This window comes from Oncorhynchus nerka, linkage group LG25 (assembly GCF_034236695.1).
Source record: "Oncorhynchus nerka isolate Pitt River linkage group LG25, Oner_Uvic_2.0, whole genome shotgun sequence".
In the NCBI taxonomy this organism is placed as follows: Eukaryota; Metazoa; Chordata; class Actinopteri; order Salmoniformes; family Salmonidae; genus Oncorhynchus; species Oncorhynchus nerka.
This window is the reverse complement of record NC_088420.1, coordinates 16,725,340-16,748,569: the sequence shown is the minus strand read 5'-3', so window position 1 is coordinate 16,748,569 and position 23,230 is coordinate 16,725,340. Positions and strand designations below refer to the sequence as shown.

The 23,230-nt window shown below is 45.0% G+C and overlaps 2 protein-coding genes across 2 annotated transcripts in view; one reads left to right on the top strand and one right to left on the bottom strand.

Moving 5' to 3' along the window:
- LOC115109085 (calcium/calmodulin-dependent protein kinase type IV-like) overlaps positions 1-8,969 on the top strand; it is a 33,200-nt gene extending 24,231 nt beyond the window's left edge. The window contains exons 8-11 of the mRNA XM_029633669.2: positions 3,852-3,927; positions 4,198-4,324; positions 6,292-6,444; positions 7,222-8,969. Of these exons, the coding sequence (XP_029489529.1) occupies positions 3,852-3,927; positions 4,198-4,324; positions 6,292-6,444; positions 7,222-7,737 (872 nt within the window). The 3' untranslated portion in view covers positions 7,738-8,969. The remainder of the gene's footprint in view (positions 1-3,851; positions 3,928-4,197; positions 4,325-6,291; positions 6,445-7,221) is intronic.
- A 1,289-nt stretch (positions 8,970-10,258) lies between these two features.
- The window catches only part of LOC115109083 (rab GTPase-activating protein 1-like), a 159,488-nt gene continuing 146,516 nt past the window's right edge, over positions 10,259-23,230 (bottom strand). Inside the window, 5 exon segments of the mRNA XM_029633663.2 lie at positions 10,259-13,239; positions 14,375-14,572; positions 17,215-17,286; positions 17,631-17,714; positions 17,839-18,054. Of these exon segments, the coding sequence (XP_029489523.1) occupies positions 13,096-13,239; positions 14,375-14,572; positions 17,215-17,286; positions 17,631-17,714; positions 17,839-18,054 (714 nt within the window). The 3' untranslated portion in view covers positions 10,259-13,095.

Sequence of the window (23,230 nt, the reverse complement as noted above, 5' to 3'; positions counted from 1 at the left end):
GATCAGGGCTGAAAGGTTTAATGGAGGCTGCAGCACTACCACTAGACCAGCCCCGGGATCAGGGCTGAAAGGTTTAATGGAGGCTGCAGCACTACCACTAGACCAGCCCCGGGATCAGGGCTAAAATGTTTAATGGAGGCTGCAGCACTACCACTAGACCAGGCCCGGGATCAGGCCTGAAAGGTTTAATGGAGGCTGCAGCACTACCACTAGACCAGCCCCGGGATCAGGGCTGAAAGGTTTAATGGAGGCTGCAGCACTACCACTAGACCAGCCGCGGGATCAGGGCTGAAAGGTTTAATGGAGGCTGCAGCACTACCACTAGACCAGGCCCGGGATCAGGGCTGAAAGGTTTTAATGGAGGCTGCAGCACTACCACTAGACCAGGCCCGGGATCAGGGCTGAAAGGTTTATTGGAGGCTGCAGCACTACCACTAGACCAGCCCCGGGATCAGGGCTGAAAGGTTTATTGGAGGCTGCAGCACTACCACTAGACCAGCCCCGGGATCAGGGCTGAAAGGTTTATTGGAGGCTGCAGCACTACCACTAGACCAGGCCCGGGATCAGGGCTGAAAGGTTTATTGGAGGCTGCAGCACTACCACTAGACCAGGCCCGGGATCAGGGCTGAAAGGTTTAATGGAGGCTGCAGCACTACCACTAGACCAGGCCCGGGATCAGGGCTGAAAGGTTTATTGGAGGCTGCAGCACTACCACTAGACCAGGCCCGGGATCAGGGCTGAAAGGTTTAATGGAGGCTGCAGCACTACCACTAGACCAGGCCCGGGATCAGGGCCGAAAGGTTCATTGGAGGCTGCAGCACTACCACTAGACCAGGCCCGGGATCAGGGCTGAAAGGTTTATTGGAGGCTGCAGCACTACCACTAGACCAGGCCCGGGATCAGGGCCGAAAGGTTTATTGGAGGCTGCAGCACTACCACTAGACCAGGCCCGGGATCAGGGCCGAAAGGTTTAATGGAGGCTGCAGCACTACCACTAGACCAGCCCCGGGATCAGGGCTGAAAGGTTTAATGGAGGCTGCAGCACTACCACTAGACCAGCCCCGGGATCAGGGCTGAAAGGTTTAATGGAGGCTGCAGCACTACCACTAGACCAGGCCCGGGATCAGGGCTGAAAGGTTTAATGGAGGCTGCAGCACTACCACTAGACCAGGCCCGGGATCAGGGCTGAAAGGTTTAATGGAGGCTGCAGCACTTCCACTAGACCAGCCCCGGGATCAGGGCTGAAATGTTTAATGGAGGCTGCAGCACTTCCACTAGACCAGCCCCGGGATCAGGGCTGAAATGTTTAATGGAGGCTGCAGCACTACCACTAGACCAGCCCCGGGATCAGGGCTGAAAGGTTTAATGGAGGCTGCAGCACTACCACTAGACCAGCCCCGGGATCAGGGCCGAAAGGTTTAATGGAGGCTGCAGCACTGCCACTAGACCAGGCCCGGGATCAGGCCTGAAAGGTTTAATGGAGGCTGCAGCACTACCACTAGACCAGGCCCGGGATCAGGGCTGAAAGGTTTAATGGAGGCTGCAGCACTACCACTAGACCAGGCCCGGGATCAGGGCCGAAAGGTTTATTGGAGGCTGCAGCACTACCACTAGACCAGCCCCGGGATCAGGGCTGAAAGGTTTAATGGAGGCTGCAGCACTACCACTAGACCAGGCCCGGGATCAGGGCTGAAAGCTTTATTGGAGGCTGCAGCACTACCACTAGACCAGCCCCGGGATCAGGGCTGAAAGGTTTAATGGAGGCTGCAGCACTACCACTAGACCAGCCCCGGGATCAGGGCTGAAAGGTTTAATGGAGGCTGCAGCACTACCACTAGACCAGCCCCGGGATCAGGGCTAAAATGTTTAATGGAGGCTGCAGCACTACCACTAGACCAGGCCCGGGATCAGGCCTGAAAGGTTTAATGGAGGCTGCAGCACTACCACTAGACCAGCCCCGGGATCAGGGCTGAAAGGTTTAATGGAGGCTGCAGCACTACCACTAGACCAGCCGCGGGATCAGGGCTGAAAGGTTTAATGGAGGCTGCAGCACTACCACTAGACCAGGCCCGGGATCAGGGCTGAAAGGTTTTAATGGAGGCTGCAGCACTACCACTAGACCAGGCCCGGGATCAGGGCTAAAATGTTTAATGGAGGCTGCAGCACTACCACTAGACCAGGCCCGGGATCAGGGCTGAAAGGTTTAATGGAGGCTGCAGCACTACCACTAGACCAGGCCCGGGATCAGGGCTGAAAGGTTTATTGGAGGCTGCAGCACTACCACTAGACCAGCCCCGGGATCAGGGCTGAAAGGTTTATTGGAGGCTGCAGCACTACCACTAGACCAGCCCCGGGATCAGGGCTGAAAGCTTTATTAGAGGCTGCAGCACTACCACTAGACCAGCCCCGGGATCAGGGCTGAAAGGTTTAATGGAGGCTGCAGCACTACCACTAGACCAGGCCCGGGATCAGGGCTGAAAGGTTTATTGGAGGCTGCAGCACTACCACTAGACCAGGCCCGGGATCAGGGCTGAAAGGTTTAATGGAGGCTGCAGCACTACCACTAGACCAGGCCCGGGATCAGGGCCGAAAGGTTCATTGGAGGCTGCAGCACTACCACTAGACCAGGCCCGGGATCAGGGCTGAAAGGTTTATTGGAGGCTGCAGCACTACCACTAGACCAGCCCCGGGATCAGGGCTGAAAGGTTTAATGGAGGCTGCAGCACTACCACTAGACCAGCCGCGGGATCAGGGCTGAAAGGTTTAATGGAGGCTGCAGCACTACCACTAGACCAGGCACGGGATCAGGGCTGAAAGTTTTAATGGAGGAAGCAGCACTACCACTAGACCAGGCCCGGGATCAGGGCTGAAAGGTTTAATGGAGGCTGCAGCACTACCACTAGACCAGGCCCGGGATCAGGGCTGAAAGTTTTAATGGAGGCTGCAGCACTACCACTAGACCAGCCCCGGGATCAGGGCTGAAAGGTTTAATGGAGGCTGCAGCACTACCACTAGACCAGGCCCGGGATCAGGGCTGAAAGGTTTAATGGAGGCTGCAGCACTTCCACTAGACCAGCCCCGGGATCAGGGCTGAAATGTTTAATGGAGGCTGCAGCACTACCACTAGACCAGCCCCGGGATCAGGGCTGAAAGGTTTAATGGAGGCTGCAGCACTACCACTAGACCAGCCCCGGGATCAGGGCCGAAAGGTTTAATGGAGGCTGCAGCACTGCCACTAGACCAGGCCCGGGATCAGGCCTGAAAGGTTTAATGGAGGCTGCAGCACTACCACTAGACCAGGCCCGGGATCAGGGCTGAAAGGTTTAATGGAGGCTGCAGCACTACCACTAGACCAGGCCCGGGATCAGGGCTGAAAGGTTTAATGGAGGCTGCAGCACTACCACTAGACCAGGCCCGGGATCAGGGCTGAAAGGTTTATTGGAGGCTGCAGCACTACCACTAGACCAGGCCCGGGATCAGGGCTGAAAGGTTTAATGGAGGCTGCAGCACTACCACTAGACCAGGCCCGGGATCAGGGCTGAAAGGTTTATTGGAGGCTGCAGCACTACCACTAGACCAGCCCCGGGATCAGGGCTGAAAGTTTTAATGGAGGCAGCAGCACTACCACTAGACCAGGCCCGGGATCAGGGCTGAAAGGTTTAATGGAGGCAGCAGCACTACCACTAGACCAGGCCCGGGATCAGGGCCTGAAATGTTTAATGGAGGCTACAGAGTGCAGCTTTCAAGGAAATAACATTCATAGTTCATAGTGTGTTTATCAGGATGAGCTGTCCTGTGTGGGAGCTGATAGCTCCCTCTCCATCCCTCCCTCCCCATGTCTCGCCCTGCAGCTCCAGAGATCCTCAGAGGCAATGCCTATGGTCCTGAAGTGGACATGTGGTCTGTGGGAGTGATCCTGTACATCTTGTGAGTTAAAAGACTACACTTTAAAAGCTTGCCCAAGATCTGCGTGTACTCCGTGGGTAGCTGGCAATTTTATGACAAATTGAAGTCCTCTCATCACAGTATTGCAGCTAATGTAACCTTAGATATTCCCCTTTTTCCTATGGATTCTGGATGTAATATGCAAGTCTATTAGAGGTCTTTTGTCTGAAACTGTCCCGTATCCGTCTTTAAATCAAGTGAGAGTGGTGAAACAAATAAATAATTCAAGGGAAATGTTGCCTCTCCCCTCAGGTTGTGTGGGTTCGAACCATTCTTCGATCCGAGGGGAGACCAGTACATGTACAGCCGCATCCTAAACTGCGACTATGAGTTTGTCTCCCCCTGGTGGGACGAGGTCTCCCTCAACGCGAAGGACTTGGTGGGTTCCACCGTTTACTTAAAACAGAGGCTTTTATTATGAGAAACACTTATACTATATTTGAAGGTCTGCTTATAAACATTATTGCTTTCTTTGACAATTATGTAAATGTATGTACAAAGGCTGTTTGGTATTGATTACAATACCTTTTAATACTTGGGGCTCTATTTTCGACTGGCGTTAAGGCTGCACTAGTGTCAAACGCACATTTTTTGGCAACTTTGACCTGTTATGCCTTGATCACACAGACAGCGTCATTGCATTTTGGTACAGAAGTACATTAATTTCCAATTGAACGCTGCGTTAGCGTTGCAGCATTGCGTTGCAGCATTGCGTTGCAGTATGGTGTGGTGCGTACGTTGGATTTATTGAATGTATGTGTAGAAGGCTTGACAGAAACGGTAGAAGGTGAATGTTGAACTGTTGTTGCACACATATGCAGATGATGCTGCGTACCATTTTGCGCAGTGACGCTGTCGGTGTGATTGAGGCATTACAGCCAGATATTTGGTATTTCACCTGTCTTATATCAGCTCGCTAGTGCTCAGATGGGAGGGGTGGGAATATTTGAGCTGTGTCCTTACAGGGGCGGCAGGTAGCCTCGACATATCATACATGTTTTGTTTATATTCAACTGTTAATCAGAGGTAAAACATAATGCAAGTCCTTTATACTGCAAAACCTTATGTTTATGCATTGTTGAAAGTGTTCTTGGTAAGCAAATTTGCTTGTCCCAGTAGTGATGTGTAGATGTGTAGTGACATGTTTTGGGGGATTTAGAGATATCTATTATTTTGAATGCTAGTATGTAAGATATTGTATAGATCAATAAAAACAAAGAAGACTATTAAAACACTTATTTTTTGTTACTAGTATAGTGTGTTTCCTTCAGTGTTATGTCATTGTTGTTACCGCCTTGAAAATCACTGATTACAAAGATATACAAGGATCTTGAGCATCATCTCAAGTGGCAAACTTATTGGGGGAGGGGTCTATATTAAAGAAAATGATGTCATAAATGTGATGATTCCATTGATCATGTGGTGTGTCTAAATCCAAAGCCTCACTTGGTGTCAATTTAAATAAAGATAAATAACATTGTGAGCAAAATGATTAATCATATCACTTTAGTAAATGTTTTTGCTTGGGTTGATGACCTTAGATTTGAGAATTTTGAGCCTCCATTTCAGAAAATTATTTAAAAATGTTTAATTGGTGCTACCATCATTGGTGTTACCATCGTTGGTGTTGCCATCGTTGGTGTTACGACTCCTACTGGTTGGACAATGTTATCATAATGGTAAAAATTATTTGAAGTCATTAAGCTACCACTACAAAGACCCACAAGCTACCTAATTAGTTGATTTAGAATGGGAGGAAGTACCCAAATACATTTAAATAAAAACAATATATAGAAAAATGTAGTTTCCCAAATGCCATAGTAATTCAAGAATGACCCGTATATGCCAAATATAAGATGTTATACAGTACTGTAAGACGTTAGGTTTGTAAAAGTTTGTAATTTTTATTTTTTTATTACCTTTATTTAACTAGGCAAGTCAGTTAAGAACAAATTCTTATTTTCAATGACGGCCTAGGAACAGTGGGTTAACTGCCTTGTTCAGGTGCAGAACGACAGATTTTTACCTTGTCAGCTCGGGGATTCAATCTTGCAACCTTCTGATTACTAATCCAACGCTCTAACCACTAGGCTACCTGACACCTCCATTTAGTTTTGCTCCGGGCCGGATTCAATCAACTTTGCTTCAGCACATTTAATTTAATAAATGTTCTTTCTTTACACAATTACTGTCTTTATCAGACCTGGGTCAAATACATGTAAAATACTTTTAATATTCGAGTTGTGCTAAATTTTATTTGGGGTTTGCACCTTTGGGACTATTCCATTGCTGCCACAAGGTCAACTAAGTCAAAAATAACCTCTCTCCCGTTGGGTGTCCCCTCAGGTCAGTAAGCTGATAGTGCAGGACCCCCACAAGAGGCTGACGGTGAAGGAGGCTCTGGAGCACCCCTGGGTACTGGGCAAGGCTGCCCGTTTCTCCCACATGGACACGACTCAGAGGAAGCTACAGGAGTTCAACGCCCGGCGCAAACTCAAGGTGAGCGAGGGGCTTGATGATAGCATCAAGAGTGCTATAATATTTTTGAATAATAAAAACTTGACCATTAATTTGAAAAAATGTAGGGCTCGATTCAATCCGTATCACTGAAGTTCAGTGTTACAGGGTGTCAGGTAGCCTCGAGGTTAGAGCATTGGGCTAGAAACTGAAAGGTTGTAGGTTTGAATCCCGGAGCCGACAAGGTGACACTTCTGTCGCTGTACCCTTGAGCAAGGCACCTAACTCCAATTGCTCGAGGGCCACTGGACAATGGTGAGCCTGGCTGAGACCTGCCACTCTCTGTTGGTAACTCAGGGGGAGGTGGGATATGCAAGAAACACATTTCCATTACACGTGGGTAACAGGACAAATATAAGCACCCCCAAAATGATTATTATAGCGAGATTGAAAGTACATTTCTGATTAAGTTGACTGAATGCAGTCTCTGCGAACGCGGGAACAATGCCTTTAAATTTCAATTGCGCTATAACTCTGAACATCAGCAACACAGATTGAATTGAGCCCTCACTCAGAGTAATGCATTTCTTACGACAATAGACATCAACAAAAATTGCAGTTCAAATTATTGTATGCCGTCCTGATCCTCTTGGGAAATGTAAGCTTGTGGCCCAACCATTGTCTTGAATGGAATGCATGAACCTAATCACCACTATTGTTACATTGACATTCAGATTCTGGCTGAAGTACAGCTGTATGCCTCGTCTCTGAGGCAGGCTTGGTGACTGACAGCGGTGTGCCATGTTTCTCTGACTGCAGGCTATCATGAAGGCTGTGGTGGCCACCAGCCGTATGCACGAGGGCTCCCGGCGGCGCACGGACAGCTGCGATATGCCCGGCTCTGACAAGACCACCTCCAGGCAGAGCAGCATGCAGCAGGACCCTCCCCAGGACTCCCTGGAGGGCCAGGCCTGCCAGGGAACGGAAACTTCCCAGACCCAGGAGGACGACCAGTGCCCCCCGCCCCTCCCGCCACGCTGCCCCATACCCTCCACCACCAACCCTCCTCTACTGGCTGGGGGTCTCTTCCCCTCCCGTCCACCCACCAGGCCCCCGCTAAGGGGAGTTGATGGGCAGAGACAGATGTCGGTCATCCCCAAGACCGCAGTGGTACGGCCTAGGGTGCCCCAGAAGAGCTGCTCCTCGGTGGACTCCACCACCACCAAGCGGGAGCCGTCCTCCCCGGTCTTGAACACTCCCCCGAGCCCCAAAAACCTTGGCAACAGATTTTCCATGGGGGTAGAGTCTGGCAGCAAAACGGCACAGTGTCAATGAGTGAGTGGCAGGTACCAAACAGTACGAGCTCCTCACCTACTGTTGTCCTAAAATGGCCGACGTCATTGTGAGAGTCAGGTGAGATGGTAGATGACAACATGGAGGAGGAAGGATGAGAGGGAGAATGGATGTCTAATCTCGTCATATCTGTATCGGTTTAGACCGGGGACAAACGACTACTATACTTCCCTTGATATTTATTGTTCCTCTCTGTGCGTAACGAGTTTGGATACTCATAACCAATTTGCAAATTAACTTGTAACTTTGGTCTAAACCTGGTTTCCAAGTTCCTTTAACCTCTTAATTTTCATTGCTTTTCAAGACAAGGCCCCTCTGAACAGGACAAGGCCCCTCTGAACAGGACAAGGCCCCTCTGAACAGGACAAGGCCCCTCTGAACAGGACAAGGCCCCTCTGAACAGGACAAGGCCCCTCTGAACAGGACAAGGCCCCTCTGAACAGGACAAGGCCTCTCTGAACAGGACAAGGCCTCTCTGAACTGGACAAGGCCCCTCTGAACTGGACAAGGCCCCTCTGAACTATTTTACTTCTAAGGCCACATACTTTGTATTCTCTACACCTTTCTACAATTCAATGTTGGAATCTACAGACTTCATATGCAAATCTGTGAATGCATACACATAATCCTCTCATTCGGGTAGTAAAGATATTGTATTTGTGAGCTTATGAATGTAGTCAAGGTGTATTGTAATGTTTATTTTGCAATAATGGTATTGATCTAATATTTGCACTGTATACATTGATTAATCTACATAGATTACAACAAAAAGCATTCACACTGCTAATCGTTTACTATTTAAGTCAAACTGCACTTTTATTCCTCTGGAAATTTACATGACTGACCAGAATAGCTTATTTGTGGCTCAAACCAATTTCCCCTTCATTCATTGGTTGTAAAAAAATGATTGGGTAGTTACCCATCTGCTGATGGAACGCACATCATATTCACCTCATCTCTACGACCTCACTGGAGCTACCACTCTACCTCTGTGTGCAGGGACTTCCAACCCAGTAATGGCAAAACCTGTAAAGAAACTGTTGGACGAGGTGAGGTTATGAGGCAAAGCACAGCATTTCTGCAACAGAATCATATTGTAAGTGGCCTGCGAGGCGAACCCTCGTTTTCATTGGCTAAGGGCTTTTCTCAATGGAACTCAAATAACTGATCAAATGAGTGTCATTAAAATAGTCAATTTCAAGGGCCAATCTTCACCTGCTATCTTGTATTCTCACTCTAACATTGCCAAATAGTAAGCCTGCATTATACTGCTGACATGTCCATAAATGTATAAAACCATTCATTTACACCAATGAAATGTATAAAGTATGGCTATTTTACTTAGAATTATTGCTTACAAATGCTTTATTTGGGGGTCGGGAGGGGGTGTAGTTAACAGTGTTGGTTTATTTGGGGTTGGGAGGGGGTGTAGTTAACAGTGTTGGTTTATTTGGGGGTTGGGAGGGGGTGTAGTTAACAGTGTTGGTTTATTTGTGGGTTGGGAGGGGGTGTAGTTAACAGTGTTGGTTTATTTGTGGGTTGGGAGGGGTGTAGTTAACAGTGTTGGTTTATTTGTGGGTTGGGAGGGGGTGTAGTTAACAGTGTTGGTTTATTTGGGGGTTGGGAGGGGGTGTAGTTAACAGTGTTGGTTTATTTGTGGGTTGGGAGGGGGTGTAGTTAACAGTGTTGGTTTATTTGGGGGTTGGGAGGGGGTGTAGTTAACAGTGTTGGTTTATTTGGGGGTTGGGAGGGGGTGTAGTTAACAGTGTTGGTTTATTTGGGGGTTGGGAGGGGGTGTAGTTAACAGTGTTGGTTGATTTGGGGGTTGGGAGGGGGTGTAGTTAACAGTGTTGGTTTATTTGGGGGTTGGGGGTGTAGTTAACAGTGTTGGTTTATTTGGGGGTTGGGAGGGGGGTGTAGTTAACAGTGTTGGTTTATTTGTGGGTTGGGAGGGGGGTGTAGTTAACAGTGTTAACTGTTTTCATTCATTCTAATAATTGTAGCCTACCTATTGAAGGTGACATATTTTAGACATGAGATTGATTTAACGGTCATAAGAGGGGAATGTATTGAAGATGTACAGGTCTATACATTTTGTATGTTTGATCATATCACAATAATCTAAATCAATTGGATTGTCTTGTATTCTACAGAAATATTTAACACAGCATCCATCCAAGATGGTAGTTGCTGTGTGATGACATAAAATGAATAAAACATTTATTTAGAAGCCCAATATTAGCCTGGAAGAGTTATCCGTTTTATAACAAACTGCCAATATGAGAATCTCTAGACGCAAAAGAAACGCACACCTATTTAGGCGAGGTGCTGGCTAGCGGAGTGGAACACTTAAACAAAATAAAGGAGAGCTCTCATCTGAGCTCCTGGAGCGTGCTGCTCTCCTTTATTTGATTTGGTTTAAATATGAGAATCTCACCTCACACATACATTTGATCTGATTTAAGGAAAATACAATAAGCATTGAAAGAACAGTAAATCAGTGGACAGAGAACGGAATTTTATTGATGTACGTCAGACGATTACTGTGCAGAAAATACCATTAGAGTTACAGCATGTCACAGATTCACATGGGAATGACGAGGAACAGGGAAGGACAACTCCCCCATGTTGGAAACTAAAGCAGAACAACTGTTGAAGTATAGCATAACTGTACAATATTGTGAATCTGAAGTTATTTGTTTTGGATCGTTGTAGTTGGATTATAATTTGGCCACTGTCTTCTCAGCAACAGAAAATTAGGAAGAAAAGAAATTAGGTTTTCTCTCTGAATAACTTATGAGTACAAATTAACTTAAAATAGTGTTTAAAATATTGACGCAATGTTAGTGCACATAGCAAACATACACAGAGGCCTTGAGCCTTGTAAAACTTGATAGGACTCTGGCTGAAGCACTTTGAACCCATTACACAGCATGTGACACATATGAAAGACATGCTGTTCATTTAACACACCTAACAACATGGCTGTGTCCTAATATTCTTAACTGGCTACCTTATTTCTCTGCCTTTCCATTGTGAAACACCTGGACAGGCATCCATCATATTACTTTCAACTGTTGCGGTTTTTCAGATCAGTGGTCACAAAGGAAAGGAGACAAGGAAAGGAAGCAGGTTCAGAAATGTGACGTAACCCCCGGATCCATCTGTAGCGTCCCTGCCTACTCGCATCCATCCTGGTCTTAAAATGGCAGACAGGAATGCCATAGCACAGGTGACAATCTTTTGGGAGTATAATATACTGAGATGGCTTAATTCTAATTATTTCATCGACATAGTTCTGGGCCTTAGACAACAACAGTCACTAAGTTGTGAAGAAACCATTTCACCTGGAACCAGTCAGTGCAGGACACACACGTATAGGTATACAAGCGCTCTCGGTCTTTGTCCAAAGGGTGAATCCAACGCTACAGTGCTTCTAATAGAGGCCAAAGCGGTGGTTCATGGCAGGTCTGTTGGAAGCTGTCCACAGCACAAACATGCATTAATATGGCTCTAGAAAACATAGTGTAATGAGTGCGCTGCTATTGAATGTCTTTCCATTGTATGTTAATCCCCATTGCTATTGAGTGAGTCTTTCCATCATATGTTATACTGCATGGCCATTGAGTCTTTCCATCATATGTTATACTGCATGGCCATTGAGTCTTTCCATCATATGTTATACTGCATGGCCATTGAGTCTTTCCATCATATGTTATACTGCATGGCCATTGAGTCTTTCCATCATATGTTAACCCTCATGGGCACCTTGGCTTGGATAGACATTTTGGAATGTTCAATTACTTGTTGCACACCTCACGGTCTCAGTCTATTTTATAAGAATGCCCTTCTATTCTGCCATTTCATTGGTTCATCATGACATTTCATATGTTATTGGGAGCCATGTCTGTTCTATATTCAACTACCGCACTTTACAAGTTATGGTTAGGTGAGTGTCAGGGTTTGTAAAGGTGCAGTTGGGCTGAGTTAAATGGAGACAGTTAAAGCAGCCAAGTAGCATAGATGGAGTACTCCAATGACTGCTAACAATAGAAGAGAGATGGGGGAGCCCTTCATAAATATTACGTTAGAATGAGGTTACCTCCTGTCTTCAGGATTGGTTCATGCTTTACTCTGATCAATGGAACGATCTGTGCAAGGACTTGAGTGACACACGATGACTTGAAGTTGAAATTTGAGCTCAGTCCAGTGGAATAAGTAGCTCAGTAGGTCCTAACGTGGTGGATAGGCTTTATGTATACCTTTGAGTTTTTAGCCCGGTTAAACCATATTGAAGACTACGCTGCACCTTTAAAAACAATAGTGAGCCCAGTGTTCAGTCTGATTGAACGAGGCTATGGTGTTATAGAAGCAGGAATGAAACAGTCCAGTAGGAATGTCACTTTGGTTCTCCCGACATTTGAACTTGACCCAGATCTTTCACACTGTGCTTAATTACCTCCACATTCAAATTCAAAATTATTATTTTTTTCTTATCGTTTCTTATTTGTTTTAGAACTGTACAAGATAAAAAAAAAAGATCAATAATGAGTTATACACATTTATAGGACAACATAGTTTACGTAATATTACTATAAAGGACAAACAAGATGTCGTTTTTAGATTCTGAATGCAGTACGCCCCTTTCATTGAGCTGTAAAGATGTGTTATGCGGAAGATGTGTCCTGTAGTAGTTGCCTTTTTTAAGGAGCAAATACGTATTCCTAGCCTGTCAACTACTGCATGTAGCTGTCGCGTGATCCTTACAAGTCAGGGTCAAGACTGCTAGAGCACTTAAGATTTCTCATAATATCAGTTAGCCACATAACCTGCTGATAGGCTATATATATTTTATATCACTCAGCAGTAGCAATATATCACCAGTGGGCAGAGCGGTTTTATTGAATGTCCACCTTGGTGTTATAAGGACCAGAGTTCCTGTAGTACTCCGCTAATCTCTCACTTCAAAGACAAAATGATTGGCTTTTTGAAGACAGCTAGGAGCCCGGCCAACAGTGTAAATGACAACCCACACTAGATTTACCAGTCATTCTCCATCTTGGTTCCACACAACACGAATGACGACATGTCATTTTTCCATCAAAGCTCTAGCGAAGAAGGGTGGTTGGCTGGTCCAGTGGAAAAGTGGGTGAGTTTGAGAGAGAGGAAGATGTGTAGAGGGCTGGCCTTGTCCTGTGGCTGTCTTCCACCCCTGGAAAGGGAATAGTGCATCGTCTCAGGTGTTATTCAGGTAGTGTTCATAAGCTCGCCTGTGCATACTGTAGACTCTTCTCCGGACCTCCAGAACCCCCCCCCAGCCAAGGTGGTCTGTGTAGAGGCCTACAGGGGCCCATCTTTGGGGGAGGAGGGGGGCTGGGAGGTGCTGCCCGTAGAGCTCTTCAGGGAGCCCAGGGTCTTGCTGAACCAGGAATTTTTGGCCGCTTGGATCTCGTTCATCAGGACTCCCCTCTGGTGCTCCAACTCCTGAGGACGGACAGAACAAAGGAATAAATAGTCACCATAGCAACATGACCAGTCAGTCACTATAATAATCATCAGTATTAGTCACCATAGCAACATGACCAGTCAGTCGCTATAATAATCATCAATATTAGTCAACATAGCAACATGACCAGTCAGTCACTATAATAATCATCAATATTAGTCACCATAGCAACATGACCAGTCAGTCGCTATAATAATCATCAATATTAGTCAACATAGCAACATGACCAGGCAGTCACTATAATAATCATCAATATTAGTCACCATAGCAACATGAACAGTCAGTAACTATAATAATCATCAATTTTAGTCACCATAGCAACATGACCAGTCAGTCACTATAATAATCATCAGTATTAGTCACCATAGCAACATGACCAGGCAGTCACTATAATAATCATCAATATTAGTCACCATAGCAACATGAACAGTCAGTCACTATAATAATCATCAATATTAGTCACCATAGCAACATGAACAGTCAGTCACTATAATAATCATCAATATTAGTCACCATAGCAACATGAACAGTCAGTCACTATAATAATCATCAATATTAGTCACCATAGCAACATGAACAGTCAGTCACTATAATAATCATCAATATTAGTCACCATAGCAACATGAACAGTCAGTCACTATAATAATCATCAATATTAGTCACCATAGCAACATGAACAGTCAGTCACTATAATAATCATCAATATTAGTCACCATAGCAACATGAACAGTCAGTCACCATAATAATGAATAGTCAAAAAGGGATGGAACACAAAAGCAGCACATCCAATGGCTTGAACAGAAGGTGTGTATGTGTACTACTTTATTATACTACACGGAGTGAGAGTGTGTGTGTGTGTGTATGTTTCTGTGTGTTTTAGTGGGTGTGTGTGTTCGTGCATGTGATTCTGTGTGTTTGTATGTCTGTGTTTGTGTGTGTGCAACTGTTTCTGTGTGTGTGTGTGTGTGTGTGTGTGTGTGTTTGCAACTGTTTCTGTGTGTGTGTGTGTGTGTGTGTGTGTTTCTGTGTGTGTTTCTGTGTGTGTTTCTGTGTGTGTGTGTGTGTGTGTGTGCGTGCGTGCGTGCGTGCTGCTTATCCTCCGTGGTATCTGACCTGGATCTTACACTTGGCCTCTACCAGCTGTAGTTTGGTCTGGGCCAACTCTAGCTCCAGTTCTCTGAGCTGGGACTTCAGGGAGTCCTTCTCCTCGTCCAGCTCACTGTTCCTGTTGTCTCTGCTGGGAGCGGGCATCTGGAGAGGCCCTTCTTTACTGAACACCTCCCTGCAGCGTTCACACGCCATCACCTTACTCTGCAGAGGCAGGCAGGCAAAGAGAGAAGCACACATATCAATCTACTGGAGCTACACAACCTGACCAAAAATATGTGGACACCTACTCATCGAACATCTTATTCCAAAATCATGGGCATTAAAATGAAGTTGGTTCCCCTTTTGCTGCAAAAACAGCCTCCACTCTTTTGGGAAGGCTTCCACTAGATGTTGGAACATTGCTGCGGGGACTTGCTTCCATTCAGCCACAAGAGCATTAGTGAGGTCGGGCACCGATGTTGGGCGATTAGGCCTGGCTCGCAGTCGGCGTTCCAATTCATCCCAAAGGTCTTCGATGGGGTTGAGGTCAGGGCTCTGTGCAGGCCAGTCAAGTTCTTCCACATTGATCTCGACAAACCATTTCTGTATGGACCTCGCTTTGTGCTTGGGAGCATTGTCATGCTGAAACAGGAAAGGTCCTTCCCCAAACTTTTCCCACAAAGTTGGAAGCACAGAATCATCTACAGTGTCATTTTATGCTGTATGTTAAGATTTTCCTTCCCTGAAACTAAGGGGCCCGAACCATGAAAACCAGCACCAGACCATTATTCCTCATCCACCAAACGATACAGTTGCCATTATACATTGGGGCAGGTAGCGTTCTCCTGGCGTCCGCCAAACCCAGATTTGTCTGTTGGACAGCCAGATGGTAAAGGCGATTCATCACTCCAAAGAACACATTTCCACTGCTCCAGAGTCCAATGGTGGCAAGCTTTAAACCACTCTAGCCAATGCTTGGCATTGCACATGGAGATATTCTGCTTGTCTGCGTCTGCTCGGCCATGGAAATCAATTTCAATAAGCTCCCGATGAACAGTTCTTGTGCTGACGTTGCTTCCAGAGGCAGTTTGGAACTCAGTAGTGAGTGTTGCAACAGAGGACACATGATTTTTACACGTTTCAGCACTAAGCATTCCCGCTCTGTGTGCTTGTGTAGCCTATCACTTCGCGGCTAAGTCGTTGTTGCGCCTAGACATTTCCACTTGACAGAACTTATAGTTGACCGAGGCAGCTCTAGCAGGGCAGACATCTGACGAACTGACTTGTTGGAAAGGTGTCATCCTATGACGGTGCCACATTTAAATTCACTGAGCTCTTCAGTAAGGCCATTCTACTGCCAAAGTTTGTCAATGGAGATTTCATAGCTTGGTGCTCGATTTTATACACCTGTCAGCAGCAGGTGTGGCTGAAATAGCAGAATCCACTGATTTCAAGTGGTGTCCACATACACTATTTATACAAAAGTAAGTATACACAACATAAAGACTATATATAAAGTATACTCTTGGCATTTTCTCAACCAGCTTCATGAGGTAGTCACCTGAAATGCATTTCAATTAACAGGTGTGCCTTGTTAAAAATTGTGGAATTTCTTTCCTTCCTTCTTAATGCGTTTGAGACAATCAGTTGTGTTGTGACAAGGTAGAGGTGGTATACAGAAGATAGCCCTATTTGGTAAAAGACCAAATCCATATTATGGCAAGAACAGCTCAAATAAGCAAAGAGAAAGTTCATCAACTGTTCAGAGGAGTGTGTGAATCAGGCCTTCATGGTAGAATTCCTGCAAAGAAACTACTACTAAAGGACACCAATAAGAAGACGACTTGCTTGGGCCATGAAACACGAGCAATGGACATTAGACCGGTGGAAACCTGTCCTTTGGTCTGATGAGTCCAAATTCGAGATTTTGGTTCCAACCGCCATGTCTTTGTGAGACATAGAGTTGGTGAATGGATGATCTCCGCATGTGTGGTTCCCACCGTGAAGCATGGAGGTGGTGTGGGGGTGCTTTGCTGGTGACACTGTCAGTGATTTATTTATAATTCAAGGCACACTTAACCAGCATGGCTACCACAGCATTCTGCAGATATATGCCATCCCATCTGGTTTGCGCTTAGTCAGACTATCATTTGTTTTTCAACAGGACAATTACCCAAAACACCTACAGGCTGTGTAAGAGCTATTTGACCAAGGAGAGTGATGGAGTTCTGCATCAGATAAGCTGGCCAACACAATCACCTGACCTCAACCCAATTGAGATGGTTTGGACCATAGAGTGAAGGAAAAGCAGCCAACAGTCTTGAAGGAGTTCCCACAGCATATGTAGGAACTCCTTCAAGACTGTTGGAAAAGCATTCCTCATGAAGCTGGTTGAGAGAATGCCAAGAGTGTGCAAAGCTGTCATCAAGGCAAAGGGTGGCTACTTTGAATATTTTTTAAACACTTTAGTTACTACATGATTCCATATGTGTTATTTCATAGTTTTGATGTCTTCACTTCTACAATGTAGAAAACAGTAAAAAAATAAAGAACAACCCTTGAATGAGTAGGTGTGTCCAGAATGTAATGTAATGGTAATGAAAATATAAAGTATGTATACACAACATAAATACTATATATAGTAAGAGTAAGATGGTAATAAGATGTATACTTACACAGACACACTGAAATATATTATATTTCCATTTTCCTTTGCAATGAGTCCATAACCACATTAGCATTACGGACAAAAACATTTTATCGCCACAGCAGTGATGGGCTTTTATTCCAACACTACTAGAACCCTTCTTCATACCACCTAATAATAATGACATGACAGATGCCATACACAGATCCTGTCCTACCTTGATGATGTCCAGCTCCTCCTTGGTGGCAGCCTGCTGCTTCTCTAGCCTGGTGCTGAGATGAGAACAGATCTGGGAACACACAGGAAGGACTGCGTGTTTACTAAGCTACTACATATTACCTGGACAGGTTCAGTGACCTTTCAGATACACCAGAACATACAGAAGACGCATCTCAAATTAGGATTGAATGGGATTTTAGGGGACATCGTAGGATTAGGATTGACTTTCTCCCGAGGGGAAATGTGTCTTGGACATGAAATAGTGCTGCTGCTTCCAGAGAATATCGCAGGTGAAAAACCAAACATCATAGAAGCACCGATCTCCCCACCCACACAAAGCTAATCAGCTACTGGCAAGGTTGTGACGTAGACCATACACACTGTTCTCCTCTCTTACGTGTCTCTGGATCCTACCTGTTTGTATTCCGTGATGATAGCTGTAGTTTTCTTGATCTCTGACTCTGCTTTCTCCAGCTCTCTCCTGAACACCTCTTTAATCTGGACAGACACGGCAAGATGGCAACCACACATTAGCTATGATCGTAAAACAGTTGCTACTTCAGTCACCTGGGCTTCTCTTCTCCCAAAGCACTTGCATGTGTGTGACTGGGAGCTGTGTAACCTGTGCCGTCTCCTCCGCCTGCCTCCTCTTCTCCTCCTCCGTCTCCACCAGGCGCTGTTTGGTGCAGAGCAGCTCCTTGTTCAGCACGTCTGCCTTGTCTTCCGCCTGGTCCAGGTCAGTCCGCAGGGCGATCTTACTGGTCACCAGCTCATGGGCCAGGTCATCGTTCTCCTGCTCCAGACGCATGCTGGCCTCCTGCAGCCGACGGTTCTCCCTCTGTGAGCAACACACACATTGCATTTCACATTTTAGTCATTTAGCCGTTCATCGTAAGATAGCTGGGTGAGACAACCACATATCACAGCCGTAGCAAGTACATTTTCCATCCAAAAAGTACACAACCACACACACACTAGTGATGTGCGGGTTGACTCATTACCCGCAGTCATATCCAAAGGGCAGGTGGGTTTACGGTCATGAAATATTGTGTGGATGAAGTGTGGGGGGGGGGTTGAATAAAGTTAAAACAATGCATTAAAAATCCATGAATGTCTAATTACTGTGCAGTTGATATCTATAGGATACACTGAGGTTTATATTTTGTTCTCTGTATCTGGCGTTAGTGTGTAGCCTCAGCTTTAGGGCCTAACTGTAGCATGCCAAATACACACCAGCTAACAAATACACGCCAGCTGACAAATACACGCCAGCTGACAAATACACGCCAGCTGACAAATACACGCTGACAAATACACGCCAGCTGACAAATACACGCCAGCTGACAAATACACGCCAGCTGACAAATACACGCCAGCTGACAAATACACGCCAGCTGACAAATACACGCCAGCTGACAAATACACACCAACTGACAAATACACACCAACCGACAAATACACACCAACCGACAAATACACACCAACTGACAAATACACGCCAACTGACAAATACACACCAACCGACAAATACACACCAACCGACAAATACACACCAACCGACAAATACACGCCAGCTGACAAATACACGCCAGCTGACAAATACACGCCAACTGACAAATACACGCCAACTGACAAATACACACCAACCGACAAATACACGCCAGCTGACAAATACACGCCAACTGACAAATACACGCCAACTGACAAATACACACCAACCGACAAATACACACCAACCGACAAATACACGCCAGCTGACAAATACACGCCAACTGCCAAATACACACCAGCTAACAAATACACACCAACCAACAAATACACGCCAGCCGACAAATACACGCCAACTGACAAATACACACCAACCGACAAATACACGCCAACTGACAAATACACGCCAACTGACAAATACACGCCAACTGACAAATACACACCAACCGACAAATACACGCCAGCTGACAAATACACGCCAACTGACAAATACACACCAGCTAACAAATACACACCAGCCAACAAATACACACCAACCGACAAATACACACCAACTGACAAATACACGCCAACTGACAAATACACGCCAACTGACAAATACACGCCAACTGACAAATACACGCCAACTGACAAATACACACCAACCGACAAATACACGCCAACTGACAAATACACGCCAACTGATAAATACACGCCAACTGATAAATACACGCCAACTGATAAATACACGCCAACTGACAAGGGTATGTTTGGCAGCATGAGTGAAGGTTGCTTTGTTGTGAAATAGGAAGCCGATTCTAGATTTAACTTTGTATTGGAGATGTTTGATGTGAGTCTGGAAGGAGAGTTTACGGTCTAAACAGACATCTAGGTATTTGTAGTTGTCCACATAAGTCAGAGCCGTCCAGAGTAGTGATGTTGGATGGGCGGACAGGTGCAGGCAGCCATCGGTTAAAGAGCATGCATTTAGTTTTACTTGTATTTAAGAGCAATTGGAGGCCACGGAAGGAGAGTTGTATGGCATTGAAGCTCGCACACACACACTAAAGACCATGCTCAGTATGTGGAGAAAAACCTACACAACTTGTTCAGCAAAATTAGCGACAGCTAATTTGCTTCACGAGCACAGCAAGCAAATGGAATGTTATTGGTCACATACACGTGATTAGCAAATGTTATTGGTCACATACACGTGATTAGCAAATGTTATTGGTCACATACACGTGATTAGCAAATGTTATTGCGGGTGTAGTGAAATGCTTGTGTTTCTAGCTCCAACAGCGCAGTAATATCTAACAAATTACACAACATATACCCAATACACACAAATCTAAGTAGGAATGAATTAAGACTATATACATATGGACGAGCGATGTCAGAGCGGAACGGACTAAGATACAGTAGAATAGTATAATACATATACAGTAGAATAGAATACAGTATATACATATGAGATGAGTAATGCAAGATATGTAAACATTAAGTGAATGAGTAGTATAGAAAATGTAGAATACTATAGAAAACAGTATTTACAGGGGGTATCACTAATCATCTTGAACAACCCCAAACCAGAAAATACAACCCCAAACAAAAAGAAATGTAACATGTAACAATTTCAAAGATTTACTGAGTTACAGCTCACATAAAGAAATCTTTAGACCGTAATCTATGGATTTCACAATGACTGGCAATACAGTTATGCATCTGATGGTCACAGATAGCATTTTTAAGAGGTTAAAAAGTAGTGAATATCTGGTGTGATCACCATTTTCCTCATGCAGCACGACACATCTCCTTCGCATAGAGTTGATCAGGCTGTTGATTGTGGCCTGTGGAATGTTGTACACACACCACTTAAATGGCTGTGCAATGTTGATGGATTTTGGCGGGAACTGGAATGCGCTGACGTACACGTCCCAAACCTGCTCTGGTGGACATTCCTGCAGTCAGCATGCCACATGCATGCTCCCTCAAAACTTGTGACATCTATGGAATTGTGTTGTGTAACAAAACTGCACCTTTTAGAGTGGTCTTTTATTGTCCCCAGCACATGGTGTTATGATGATCATGCTGTTTAATCAGCTTATTGATATGTCACCTGTCAGGTGGATGAATTATCTTGGCTAACGAGAAATGCTCATTAACAGGGATGTAAACAAATGTTTGCACCACATTTGAGAGAAATAAGCTTTTTGTGCCTATGAAACATTTCTGGGATATTTTATTCAGCTCATGAAACATGGGACAAACATTTTGCATGTTACGTTTACATATTTGTTCAGTATAGATTAAAGGAGTAACTCCGGTAGGACTAAAACATTCTTCCTCACCTAAAGTTCAACTGTCGCAGTCAGTTGACGCACTAGTGTGCACTGCCTTCATAGGCCTGCAGCCTAGCTAAGCCGATAGTAACCATACCACACCTTCACAAAAGTTGCCCACATACACAGCAGCTGAGGTCCCTGGAGGTGCCATGGCGATGCCCACCTACTTGCCTTTTAGCATAGGCATCATGGCCCCCAGCACATGTACATTCTAATGTCTCCCTCAATCTTCTCTTCTCCATTTCTTCTGCTGTAGGAGGCATTGAAGATGAACAAGGCAGCATTCAAGACGGTGCTGTGACAGTTCATCTACAGCCACAGTGATGTGGATGATGACAGACAATGAAAGCTCAGAGAGACCCAAGTCAGCCGGTCGCCACTCAAATGAATGCTCCTACAAAGACCCAAAGGATTGACCCCACCCCCCCAACACCACTGCCACTCTCTGTTATCATCTATGCATAGTCACTTTAATTAACTCTACCTACACGTACATAGTACCTCAACTAACCGGTACCCCTGCACATTGACTCTGTACCGGTACCCCCCTGTGTGTGTGTATATATATATATATATATATTTTTACTGCTGCTCTTTTACTTGTTACTCTCATCTCTTATTCTTATCTGTATTTTTTTAACTGCAGTGTCGGTTAGGGGCTCGGAAGTAAGCATTTCACTTTAAGGTGTTGTATTTGATTGATTTGATTTGAGACAGGGTAAGAAAGAGTGAGACTGGCTTTTCCCTGGCACTTTATTTATTTATGGCACTGACTGCACAAACACCTGGATCCACAGGTCTAAATAAATTGATCTTTGATTAGAGGGAATGCTTGAAAACCAGCATACAATGCATTATTTTCTAGGACATCTTTCCCTGATGAAGCACATCTCGATGGCTCGATGGACACCGAATGCATCAGGAATATGTCTTAAAGAGAATTTGCTCATTGGCAAAACGTTGCCGCGACATCAGCCTAGGTTCTACATTGGCATATGTAGGCCAAGGATCAACATCTCAGTGACACCTTGCCAATGTGCAAAAAGTCTCTATAATACATATTCCCAACTCAAATTTACATTTTCAATTTCATACCCGAAGGCGTTGTGCGCGCATACTGGGTTGAGGCTGCACAGCCGACTAACCACAATCGAACCACTCACTGGCACCACTGTTTGCACACCTGGTTTGTGAAGGTTAGAGCCAAATCAGGGAGTTATGCAGATTATGAGGATGGAGGTTGTGGGGTTGGTATAATATGCAAATTCAGTTATTAATAAGAAAGATATTTCAAAATGTCAGATCCAGTCTGAAACGGTCCCATAGACATCTACATGCCCGTTCACTGTTTACAGGATGTCCGCTATCCGGAATCATGCGGCAGCGGCCCAACAAGAATTGTTCCACTGTACCAAGGAACAGAAGGACAAAAATATGTACATCTCCACTCAACTTAAAGGCATACCGTGTCTGCTTCGTGCACCATTAAGCTATATCATCCTATAAAATAAAGTGATTTTTGTACATGCTCTGTTTTCTTTACATTAGTAAATTAGAGCTAGCTCACTAGCTAACTCATAACCAAAACGTACATTTGATTAGCGAGCCCATTACTAATGGCTAGCGAGCAAGGTAAATCTACTAGCCAGATGTCTAAGTTACTATGGGCTGAACAACGCTCGGTAACTAACTACTAGTCACTTGAAGATAGTAACGTTTTTCAGGTTGCAGTCATCTAATATGTCCCTCCTTTTAGTGTAGAAAGGTTATAACATAATGAAAATGTATATGATTTATGTGGCATAATTATTCATGAGGATGTGTTCATCTCAAGTGGGTCAGTCATTCTTCCCTGTATTGCCTGGCTACCTGTGTGTGCATTTGGTACGTCTCTGTTTCAGAGGGGAATATTTTTCCTGAGTATTTTAAGCCCTGCCTACTCAAACTTGGTGGGAGAGTTGTCTGTCTGAAGAGAACCCTGCTCAGAACATTTTTTACCCCCCATTTAGAAAAGTCAGAGAAAAGCTGAAGGAATACGTACTGTAGCTCCAAGGTCAGGGATATCTGAGACTAACAGGATTAGGTTAGGATTGTATTGGATTACATTATTACCAATCATCCCTATGAATAATTCCAATAGTCAGGAGGGGAAAGTTCTTTCCTCTTCCATATCTTTCACTCATTACAAAAATGCTCTACCCC